Source organism: Apodemus sylvaticus, chromosome 1 (assembly GCF_947179515.1).
Source record: "Apodemus sylvaticus chromosome 1, mApoSyl1.1, whole genome shotgun sequence".
In the NCBI taxonomy this organism is placed as follows: Eukaryota; Metazoa; Chordata; class Mammalia; order Rodentia; family Muridae; genus Apodemus; species Apodemus sylvaticus.
Genome location: NC_067472.1, coordinates 166,330,510 through 166,342,794, shown reverse-complemented (window position 1 = coordinate 166,342,794; position 12,285 = coordinate 166,330,510). Strand labels below are relative to the sequence as shown.

Here is a 12,285-nt window from a genome sequence, read left to right as displayed (position 1 = left end):
GCCTGCAGCTCGGTTGTCTGCGTCCCACGAGGTCTTACACTCGGGAGAGCTGAGTACCTGGGGTGGTTTGTCTCCTCTGACTGGGGACAAAGATAGCAACTCTGCCTTTGCTGCAGGGCAGATTACCCACTTCTGGTGGCCCACGGAGGTACCACTGTTCTCCCAGATCCTAGGTGCAGGCGGCAACCCGCAGCTCAGTTGTCTCTTTTATTTTTTATGAGATATTTTTTATTTACGTATTAAATGTTATCCCCTTTCCTAGTTTTTCTTCTGAGGACCCGTAATTCCATCATGCCTCCCCCTGCTCACCAACCCAACCATTCCCTCTTCCCTGTCCTGGCATTCCCCTACACTAGGGCATCAAGCCTTCAGAGGACCAAGTTCCTCTCCTCCCATTGATGTTTGACAAGGCCATCCTTTGCTACATATGCAGCAGAAGTCATGGGTCCTTCCATGTGTACTCTTTGATTGGTGGTTTAGTCCCTGGGAACTCTGTGGTTACTGGTTGATTCATATTGCTGTTTCTCCTATGGGGCTGCAAACCACTTCAACTCCTTCAGTTCTTTCTCTAGCTCCTACACTGGGGACCCTTTGCTCAGTCCAATGTTTGGCTTTCAGCATCCTCTGCTCTATTTGTCGGGCATTGGCAAGGCCTCTCAGGAGACAGTTATATCAGGTTCCTGTCTGCAAGCACTTGTTTGCATCTACAATAGTGTCTGGGTTTGATAACTATATATGGGATGGGTCCCCAGGTGGGGCAGTCTCTAGATGGCCTTTCCTTTAGTCTCTGCCCCACACTTTGTCTCTGTATGTCTTCCTATGTGTATTTTGTTCCACTTTCTAAGAAGGACCGAGGTAGCCACACTTTGGTCTTCCTTCTTCTTGAGCTTCATGTGGTTTGTGAATTATATCTTTGCTATTTCAAGGTTCTGGGCTAATATCCACTTATCAATGAGTGCATACCATGTGTGTTCTTTCATAATTGTGTTACCTCACTCAGGATGATATTTTCTAATTCCATCCATTTGCCTAAAACTCTCATGAATTCATTGTTTTTAATAGATAAATAGTATTCCATTAAATAAATGTACTACCATTACTGTATCCATTCTTCTGTTAAGGGACATCGGGGTTCTTTCCAGCTTCTGGCTATTATATATAAAGCTGTTATGGGCATAGTAGAGCATGTGTCCTTATTATATGTTGGAGAATCTTCTGGGTATATGCCCAGAAGTGGTATAACTTGGTCCTCAGGTAGTACTATGTCCAATTTTTTCGAGGTATCATCAAACTGATTTCCAGTCCCAGATTGCAATCCCACCAGCAATGGAGGATATGCCACATCCTCACCAGCATCTGCTATCACCTGAGGTTTTGATCCTAGCCTTTCTGACTGATGTGGGGTGAAATCTCAGGATTGTTGTTATTTGAATTGCCCTGATGACTATGGATGTTGAACATTTCTTAGGTGTTTCTCAGCCATTCGGTATAACTCAATAGAGAATTCTTTCTTTAGCTCTGTACCTCATTTTTTTTATTCGATATAATTTATTTACATTTCAAATGATTTCCCTTTTCTAGCCCCCCCCCACTCCCCGAAAGTCCTGTAAGCCCCCTTCTCTTCCCCTGTCCTCCCACCCACCCCTTCCCACTTCCCCGTTCTGGTTTTGCTGAATACTGTTTCACTGAGTCTTTCCAGAACCAGGGGCCACTCCTCCTTTCTTCTTGTACCTCATTTGATGTGTGGATTATGTTTTGGGTATTCCAGTTTTCTAGGTTAATATCCACTTATTAGTGAGTGCATACCATGATTCACCTTTTGAGTCTGGGTTACCTCACTTAGTATGATATTCTCTAGCTCCATCCATTTTCCTAAGAATTTCATGAATTCATTGTTTCTAATGGCTGAATAGTACTCCATTGTGTAGATATACCACATTTTTTGCATCCACTCTTCTGTTGAGGGATACCTGGGTTCTTTCTAGCATCTGGCAATTATAAATAGGGCTGCTATGAACATAGTAGAACATGTATCCTTATTACATGGTGGGGAGTCTTCTGGGTATATGCCCAGGAGTGGTATAGCAGGATCTTCTGGAAGTGAGGTGCCCAGTTTTCGGAGGAACCGCCAGACTGCTTTCCAGAGTGGTTGTACCAATTTGCAACCCCACCAGCAGTGGAGGAGTGTTCCTCTTTCTCCACACCCTCTCCAACACCTCTGTACCTCATTTTTAATAGAGTTTTTTGGTTCTCTGGAGTCTAACTTCTTGAATTCTTTGTATATATTGGATATTAGCACTCTATAAGATATAGGGTTAGTAAATATCTTTTCCTAATCTGTTGGTTGCCATTTTGTCCTATTGATAGTGTCCTTTACCTTACAAAATGTTTGCAATTTTATGAGGTCCCATTTGTCAAATCTTGATCTTAGAGATCAAGTTATTGGTGTTCTGCTCAGGAAATTTTCCCCGTGCCCATTTGTTTGAGGCTTTCCCCCCATTTTCTCTTCTATTAGTTTCAGTTTATCTGGTTTTATGTGGAGGTCCTTAATCCACCTGGATGTGAACTTTATACAAGGAGATAAACATAGACTGATTTGCATTCTTCTACAAGCTAACTTCCAGTTGAACCAGAACAATTTGTTGAAAATGCTGTCTTTTTTCTACTTGATGGTTGTAGATCCTTTGTCAAAAATCAAGTGACCATTGGTGTATGGGTTCATTTCTGGGTCTTCAATTCTATTCTATTGGTCTACCTGCCTGTCTCTTTACCAATACCATGAAGAGATTTTATCACGGTTGTTCTGTAGTACAGCTTGAGGTCAGGGATAGTGATTCTGCCAGAACTTCTTTTATTGTTGAGAATACTTTTCACTATCCTGGGTTTTTTGTTATTCCTGATAAATTTGAAAAATCCTCTTTCTAACTGTGAATAATTTATTTTGATTGGTATTGCATTGAATCTGTAGATTGCTTTCAGCAAGACAGCCATTTTTACTATACTGATCCTGCCAATCCATGAGCATGGTAGATCTTTCCATCTTCTGAGATCTTTTTTGCTTTCTTTCTTCAGAGACTTCTTCAGTTCTTGTCATACAGATCATTCGCTTTCTTAGTTAGAGTCACAAAAAGTTATTTTATATTATTTGTGACTATTGTGAAGGGTGTTGTGTCCATAATTTCTTTCTAAGCCTCTTTAGTCCTTGAGTAGAGGAAGGTCATTGATTTGTTTGAGTTAATTTTATATCCAGACACTTTGCTGAAGTTGTTTATTAGCTTTAGGGGATCTCTGGTGAAATTTATAGAGTCACTTAAGTATACTATCACATCATCTGCAAATAGTAATATGTTGACTTCTTCCTTTCCAATTTGTATCCCTTTGACCTCCTTTTGTTGTCTAATTGCTCTGGCCAGTACTTCAAGTATTATATTGGATAGGTAGGGAAAGAGTGGGCAGCCTTGTCTAGTCCCTGGTTTTAATGGAATTGCTTCAAGTTTCTCTCCATTTAGTTTGATGTTGGCTACTGTTTTACAGTATATTGCTTTTACTATGTTTATGTATGGTCATTGAATTCCTGATCTTTCCAAGACTTTTATCATCAAGGGGTGTTGCATTTTCTCAAATGCTTTTTCAGCATCTAATGACATGACCATGTGGTTTTCTTTGAATATGCTCATGTAGTGGATTACATTGATTGATTTATGTATATTGAACCATTCCTGCTTGGGATGAAGCCTGCTTGATCATGATGGCTGATTGTTTTGATGTGTCTTTGGATTTGGTTTGTGAGAATTTTATTGACTAGTTTTGCATCAATATTCGTAAGGGAAATTCATGTGTTAAGAAATATAGCTCAATGGTTAACTTTTGATTTCCTGTTGAAGTCCTTGATTCAAGATATAAGATGAAGAGTGATAGAGAAAGGCTCTAGACATCTAGGTCTAGTATTAATTGGCATATGCACATACATGTATAAATATTTGTCAGAGATTCCATTTTATCAGTAAAATCCAAGCCTACAAACACAGAACAAAATTTAAGAAATATTTAATATGCCCTATAGCTACTAATCTTGCCTTTGCAAAATAGTTAATGAAAATATATTGCATCATTTAAAAAGTGATGTAAGACTCACTGAGAAGACATAGCTCAGAGACCAAGCCAACCTGGCTCCTTTCTCTCTTGCTTTTTCAGAAGCCAGGCACACCAATACTATTCAGTAGTCATTACAACTAAATTATCATTGTCTTAGACTTGACCTTTTTCCCTTTTTCTCCCTTCCTATTCTAGTTTCATGAAATTTATTAAAGATGTGTCCTTCTCTGCTGCTTTTTTTGTTTCCTTAATTTCTACAGTTGGAGAAGGAAATTTAGTCAGTTCTCTGCAACAGCATCTTGAGTTCTTTCTTCCTGAGCCCACTGCTTAGTTGACCTCATTCTTGGCCAGTTTAGCAGTAAGGAGGATGTCCTAGGAGATTGCAAGCCACACATGCCCTGGATCATTGCCTAGGCTAGATTTCTTAGAGAAGGAAATCTTCTAGTTTCAAAACCTAAACCCCCTATATGATGTATTTTTCAATCGCTATTCTGCAATTCCACCTTATTTGATCATTAGCCTCATAGTTAATTGCTTCTTCATTGTTTAGTCATACAAACAAAAATTTAGATGTGATACTCAGACAATGCTACAGCACTGGCTCACATTGCTTGAACTGCTCACATTCTGGACACCAGAAGTCAAAAAACAAAAAACAAACAGTGAAAAGGTGCCATAGGAGTTGGTATGACCAGAAAATTAAAGATAGGATACTAGCCAATTGTTGATAACAGGCTTGTGAAGAGCATGACTCAAAGGAGTGACACGCAGGGCAGATCCAAGTACAAGAAACCACAGATCATTCTTCACCTGAGAAATCTTTCACAAGAACCAGCTTCCATGCAGTCTCTCTACTAAGCATAATTCTTATTGACAACTGACTCAGAAGACGTATCTGTTTGCCACAGATAGCTTATCACCACACATAAGAAGAATGGAGGGCAGGTAAGATGCTTTTTGAGACATTCTTCCCAAAGCTGTTATGTATTTTTCTTACTCTGTGACTGTATAACTACATCTTGAGGTGGAGAATTCAGGAAGTCTCTTGTGTTTCTCCAGAAGACACCATCAAATGTCCTTCATGACAGTATTTTGGGTTGCAGACTGGACTTATGGATGCCTGTGAATCTAAGTAATATTCTCCTTTGTGCTTTTCCTAATCTTCTCTAATCTCATCTACTCAGACATGCTGCTATTGTGAGAATTTTGCCACTCTCCTTGACATGCCAATATGGGTACTGGCACTGTTCTTAAAAGCTCAGTTCTGCCACTACCCAAGTCAACTGTGTTTTCTGCAGTGGAAAGAGCACATTGTTTTTGAGGATTTCTGTCTCAGTAAGAAACATATGTGTGGAGGCATGTTGCTCTAGTGTAGGTGAAAAATAGAGGGGTGAGGCAGGAATGGGTGGGGGGTCACCCTCTTAGATATGAAAGGGAGTGGGTTTGTGGAGGAGGTACTGGAAAGGGGGACAAGGCTTGAAATGTAAATAAATAAAATAACCAATTAATAAAAAAGAAACATTTTTTTAAAAAATGAATGATTACAAGCAGTCCAAATAATATAATTTATGAATAATGTACATATTTATGAAAAGTTACATGGCATGTGTACCTTACATCCAATCTGTAAAAATTGACATGTAGTGTAGAGCTTTATCATGTTGTAAAACCCAGAGCTGGCTTTTACTGTGATTGCACAGAACCTGTGTTTTGCTCTAGACATTCAATATTGATTTATTTTGTTCTTTGATCATTTTATTTAGGCCACAATGTACTCTGATTGCTCTCCCCAGCTCTCTCAAGTATACCTCCATATCTGTCAATATCCTCCCATTATTTCCATTTTAGATCATTATTTCTAGCTTTGTTTTCTAATATTTATCATGTATGTCAATTGCATGATTTGAACTATCTATTAGGACATATTTTGGTTACTAGTGAGAACCTGAATGAAGGCAATGCTTTCTCCTATCCTTGAGACTGATGTTAGTCAATTATTTAGATGAGAGAGATAAAATTCATATCTGGCTATTAATGAGAAAATTTCTGTGCATAGCCTTTGTGGGTATTCCCAAGGGCTCTGAGTCTGTGACTAGAATAAGTGTATCTTGGTGGGGAGGTATCATTTTGAAACTCTTCTCCTTACTTTTCCTGGTCTTCCATATTTTTTTCTTTTTTCTTCTGCAAAGTTTCCTGAGACTAAAGGAAGATAATTTAAATTACTTTCTTAGAACTAAACCACAGCAATTGTCCTCAAAAACGTTTGGTTTCATAAATCTCTTTATTTAGAACAATCTTGTTGGAAAAGAAGCTTCTCTGATTAAGGGTGTATGTAATGTTTATACATGAGTGTAAAGAGAAATATTCAGAGAGCAACTCAATGGTATGTCTATTTAGTTCAAAATGTGAATTCAGTTTCACTATAGTACATATGATTTCCCCAGTCTTGCCTTTTGTATCTGATTTCCAACAGTAAGTAAATACTACTTCCTATGGCTTGAAATCTAATCATAATGCAATTAGTTACCTACAAAACTATACTGCCACAATTGCATAAGGGTTTATATCTTTCCTGGCAAGTTTGTCTCATAGAGTGCAGAATTCATAGCTAAGTAAGACCATAGATATGCTTTGTCTCATGGGAGCCTTCATAGTATTTTCTTGGACTAAGAAAATTAGCCAGCAGGGCAAGAAGCATTCATATCAGTACCCGCTTATTCTATATAATTTTTACAATGTGTATGTACAGTGTCTTAAGCAATAGGGTCTGAACATACAGTTATGATGGGGAAACAAAGGAAATGTGCAGCACCTGTGCAGATTTTGGGTCTCTAAGTACTCCCTGATATACACATATATACATACATACATACATACATACATACATACATACATACATACATACACACACACATACATACATATACACACACTTACACACACATAAATATATGCATATATAATACATACATACATATATACATACATGTGTGTGTGTGTGTGTGTGTGTGTGTGTGCATGCATGTATCACAAAATATCTGTCTAACAATCCATGGCTACTCAAAGTCAATTCCCACAGGCACATAAAGTATTTACCTGCAAACTCATCTTTCTTTTTTTTTCTTTTTTTGTCATTAATAATTTTTATTTGTTATTTTATTTGTTTACATTTAAAATGTTATCCCCCTTCCCAATTTCCCCTCTGCAAACCTATCTCCTTCCCACCCCATGCTTCTATGAGGGGGTTTCTCCACCACCCACCCATTCTCACTTCACTAGCCTACCATTCTCTTGTGCTGGGGCATCAAGCTTTCACAGGAGATAGGGCCTCCCTGCCTAATGATTCCTGATAGGGCCATCCTCTGCTACATATGCAGCTGGAGCCATGTATCTCTCTATGTGTATTCTTTGGTTGATTGTTTAGTCATTGAGAGCTCGGTAAGGGGGGGTCTGGTTGTTGGTAATGTTGTTCTTCCTATGGGGTTACAAACCCCTTTAGCTCCTTCATACCCTCCTCTAATTCCTCGATTGGAATCCCAGTGCTCAGTCCAATGGCTGGCAGCAAGCATGTACATCTGTATTGCTCAGGCTCTGACAGAGCCTCTCAGGGGACAACTATACCAGGCTTCTGTCAACAAACATTTCTGTTATCAGCAATAGTGTTTGGGTTTGTTGGCTGCATATGTGATGGATCTCCAGGTGGAGCAGTCTCTGGATGGCCTTTCCTTCATTCTCCGTTCCACATTTTGTTCCTGTATTTCCTTTAGATAAGAACAATTCTGGGTTAAAATTTTTGAGATGGGTGGATGGACCCCTTTCTCAACTGGGGGCCATGCCTAACCTCTGGATATGGTCTCTGCAGGTTCTCTCTCCCTTTTGTTGGATATTTCAGCCAATGTCATCCCCTTTGGATCTTCAGAGACTCTTGTTTCCCTGGCATCTTGGACTTTTTGGTGGCTACTTCCAGTTCCCCATCCCCCATTGCTACATACCTGTATTCAATTTCCTAACCTGCACCCTGTCTCCTCCCCAACCTGATCCTGCCCCTTTTTCCCTCCCCTTTTCTCTTCCTCTCAAGTCCTTACCAAACTCCACCTCCCAAGATTATTTTGTTCCCACTTCTAAGTAGGACTGAAGCATCCACATTTTTGTCTTCTTGTGAGTTGAATCATGGGTATTCAAAGTTGTTACATTCTTCCTTCTTTTTTATTTTTCTCCAAATGTGTTTTTTCATCCTCAAGAATGTTAGAAATTCATTTAATCTCAAAACCAAAACCTAAATTCTGGGCTGAAATACTTTTAGGTCATCAGTAGAGCCATTTAATAAGCATTCTTGTGTTGGGAAATGAAAAAGTCCTTCATTATCCATCCTTCAGCATAAACAATTGTTTCAAACCTACTATGTCTTCCTTAGACAGAACTACCAATAATAATATTTTTTCATTCTTCTACATATTTTCTGGTACTTATTCTAAAATATTTGCAAAAGTATTTCATTTAAATTTGTAACTACCATAGGATTTATCATTAATTTATTAATTTGTGAATAATTATCACACATATAATTTATGATTATATGTACATATACATATATACATATGCATATATATACATATATACTTTTTAATAATAATAAATCAATAAAAATTCTCAATTACTCAATGTGACCAAATAGAGAAATGTACACTTATGATGTAGCAACAGACAACAGAAAAATCCTTAATGTCATCAAAGACTTTCCTGCTTTCAAATTTCAAATCTGAATTGAAGGCTGAGTTGCTCTAGCCTATACAACTAGTTCTTTTCATTCTGGTCTTAGCAGGACTGAGCATTCCCTTCATGACTGTCACTCAAGGTTTCCATATTTCTCCACTTGATAGTATACTCCTGCCAGTACTGAGAGCAGCTGAGGGTAAATCTTCTGGTTACTGAGTTCAAGCAACAGAGAATAAACAGCCTTAGGACAGAAAGGAAGTTGGGTTCAGAGATCTCTTTCTGACACAACATGAGAAACTGAGTGTCCATACTGGAGACACAACTATACTAGTATCCATACAAGACATAGATTGTAATAAACATGCAAGTAAATGCAATCTGAATATAAATTAAGGCTCCAGAAATACTGGTTTAGATAAATTACTTAATCACGCTAATCCTGTTTATCCTCCTTATAAACCAGGTCAGTAATTACCACTTAGCAGGGTGTTCCGGAATCAGAAAGAACATAATATGCGCTCATGTCTTTTGTTTATTTTGTTCCAGGAACAGTATTGGAGATTTCCTAAGCAAGGATCTAAGCATCTCAACTTTGGAAACTAACTTCAGAGCATCTAATGAACCCAATGATACTTCAGATTGTCATATCAAGTTCCAAACCATGATTTTGCTTTCCCTCATCATTTCCCTGTTTGGGATGGTACTAAATGCCATAGTTTTGTGGTTGCTGGGCTTCCAGATGTATAAGAATGCCTTCTTTGTCTATATCTTCAACCTTGCTGTGGCTGACATTTTCTTCCTGCTCTCTCAGTTTGTATATTGTGTTCTTGTTATCATTTACACCAATTCCATTTCCAGTGATATCCTATCATTTTTAATTTTTGTGCCAACATTTCCATATCTTTCAAGCCTGAGCATTCTTACAACCATTAGCATTGAACGCTGCCTGTCTGTCATGTGGCCCATCTGGTATCGCTGTCAACGTCCAAGACACACATCAGCTGTCACCTGTGTCTTGCTTTGGGCTCTGTCCCTGATGTTTGCGTTTCTGGATGGGAAGGCATGTTCTGAACTGTTTAATGTTCCTCACTCCATTTTGTGTAACACATTTAATATCATAATTGCTGTATGGACAATTGTCTTATTTGTGGTTCTCTGTGGGTCCAGCCTCATCCTACTTGTCAGGATCTTCTGTGGCTCCCAGCGGATCCCTGTGACCAGGCTGTATGTGACCATTGCACTCACAGTGCTATTCTTCCTGATATTTGGTCTTCCCTTTGGGATATACTGGTTCCTTGACCAATGGATTAAGAGACATTGTGATTTTTATGATGAAATAATTTTTCTATCCTGTATTAACAGCTCTGTCAACCCCATCATTTACTTTCTTGTTGGCTCCATTACACACCGTAGTAGATTCAAGATGAAGACTCTCAAACTATTTCTGGAGAGAGCCATGCAAGACACTCCTGAGGAAGATGAAGGTGTTGAGAGTGGTTCTTAAGGAAATCATGAAGAACTGGAGACAGTCCAGTGCAGCAGATAACAACTGCTTTGGTTAGAGAGAATGGTCTTGAGAGAGAATTTGTTTTTCCTATCTTTGTGGGATATTTTAAGAACATTATTCAGTTTGTTACTTAATTTTCAATCAGTTAAAAAATTACCATCATCTTTGTGATAGTTGAAAATTACAGGAATTGTCATACAAATACTAACTGTGCCATTTCTGTTGCTGTATTACTGAGGGCTTTACCATCTTGATAGTATTATTTCCAAGTATTCTGGGGATGATAAGTGCTGCTAATCATTGTTGATAAAACCATTCTTCACTAGAATGCAAAAGGAAGGTCAGGGAAGAGCTGCATTTCCTGAATTACTGAAATTTATAGTGCTTAAAGAATGGTTAGATGTTGCAAAAGTTATTTCAGAAAAATGATTTTTTGTCAGTGTTTCAAGAGTTAAAGAGATACACTATATAATCTTAGCCCTTATTGACTTCTGCAGATTACAAAGAATATATAGTGATGGTCTTTCTTATATATGTTGCTTAGTAATAAAATATATATTCCCAAGAGAATCTCTATTCACCTAGTGGAGTACTCACCTTCAAGTTCACTTTATCTTTTATTTTCAACATTGGAAGATGGCTTTCAGGGTTTGTAATGAGATACACCAACATCTGTGAGCACCTGAAGGTAGAGAAAGACTGTCTTCTGTGTTTTTTTCTCTTCACAGTGCCATGCTTAGCAACCCATGGTAGAGTGTTGTCTCTTTCCTCTCTTGTCTTCGCCATGATGAGCCCTCTCTTTGAATGTCTAATTCCCTCATGACAAATTTCCAATGAGGTCCTCTAGACTAGGTTCCCTTAAAATCAAACCTGTGTCAAGTTTACAACACTCTCTTCGACCAACATTATTTATTACTTAAAGTGTACAAATTTAATAACATTTTCTATGAAATGTTATTCCAATTTTAAAGCTACACTATGTGATAATTTCAATTGAGGCAAAATTAAGTGAACACAGTATGGATTAATCAAAGCAGAACAGTTTAATACATTTTCTTAAGCGAGTGATTGTAAGAGTCCAAAGTAATCAGGACACAAAAAGATATCTCTCCCCATTTCCATTCCCTTTTGTCATAACTCTGTGCCTCAGAGGTCAGCACTGTCCATATTTCTGTTGTAAACTAAAATTTAGAGTGAAAAATTAAAGGAGGAAATCATGAAGATTGGTATCGATGTGGTGAAAAGGTTGCTATTGTTGAACAAACTAACTAAAATACCATTTCACTTACAAACTAATATTTTTTCTTGTGGCAAAAAAATCATAATTAGAAGCAGTCCTATATGGAATACACTGTTATTTCATAGAAATTTCATGCTGTTCATTTCAGTGGTGGTTTGAGTAAGAATAGCCTACATAGTCTCATTTACTTTAATTTTGGTTCACACTTGGTGGGCCGTTTGAGAGTGATAAAAAGACAAGACTCATTGGAGGAGATGTATAACTGGGATTGTATTTTAAGTTTCAAAATCACATGCTAATTTCATCCATACCTTGCCCTGTTTGTGATTATATTTCTGTGTGTGGGTGTGTGCCTGTGACGGTGAACATGTGTCTCTATCTCTGTCTATATTATGCTTGTGGATCAGACATATTCAATTAGTTATTGCTACAATGTCATCCTTACATATTTTATGCCCTACTGCCATGTTCACTGTTATAATATTCATAGATCCTGACCCTCGGAAGTCATGAGCACTTGACTGAGTTTTTTAGATGTTTCCTTGGTCAGGGTAAGTAGAAAATTAAACCAAGACAAAAATTATTACAAAATATTGGGATATTGCTGTGATAGGTTTAACTATGCTGAATTTTGGAATAATGTGGAAGAATTGAGGATATTGGACTAGGAAAGCAGATGAATATTATAAGTGGGTCTTAAGTTGATGCTTGGAAGATAATTGTGCTG

General features: G+C 37.9%; 3 protein-coding genes across 3 annotated transcripts in view; 1 reads left to right on the top strand and 2 right to left on the bottom strand.

Annotated features, from left to right (window-relative positions):
* The window catches only part of LOC127668465 (mas-related G-protein coupled receptor member B2-like), a 217,801-nt gene that overhangs the window by 95,903 nt on the left and 109,613 nt on the right, over positions 1-12,285 (bottom strand). The window lies entirely within an intron of this gene.
* The window catches only part of LOC127668511 (mas-related G-protein coupled receptor member B2-like), a 190,293-nt gene that overhangs the window by 68,398 nt on the left and 109,610 nt on the right, over positions 1-12,285 (bottom strand). The window lies entirely within an intron of this gene.
* On the top strand, positions 5,030-10,315 carry LOC127690866 (mas-related G-protein coupled receptor member B2-like). The gene is made up of 2 exons (XM_052190393.1): positions 5,030-5,040; positions 9,358-10,315. Exons 1-2 carry the CDS (start codon positions 5,030-5,032, stop codon positions 10,313-10,315), a joined length of 969 nt encoding a protein of 322 aa, XP_052046353.1.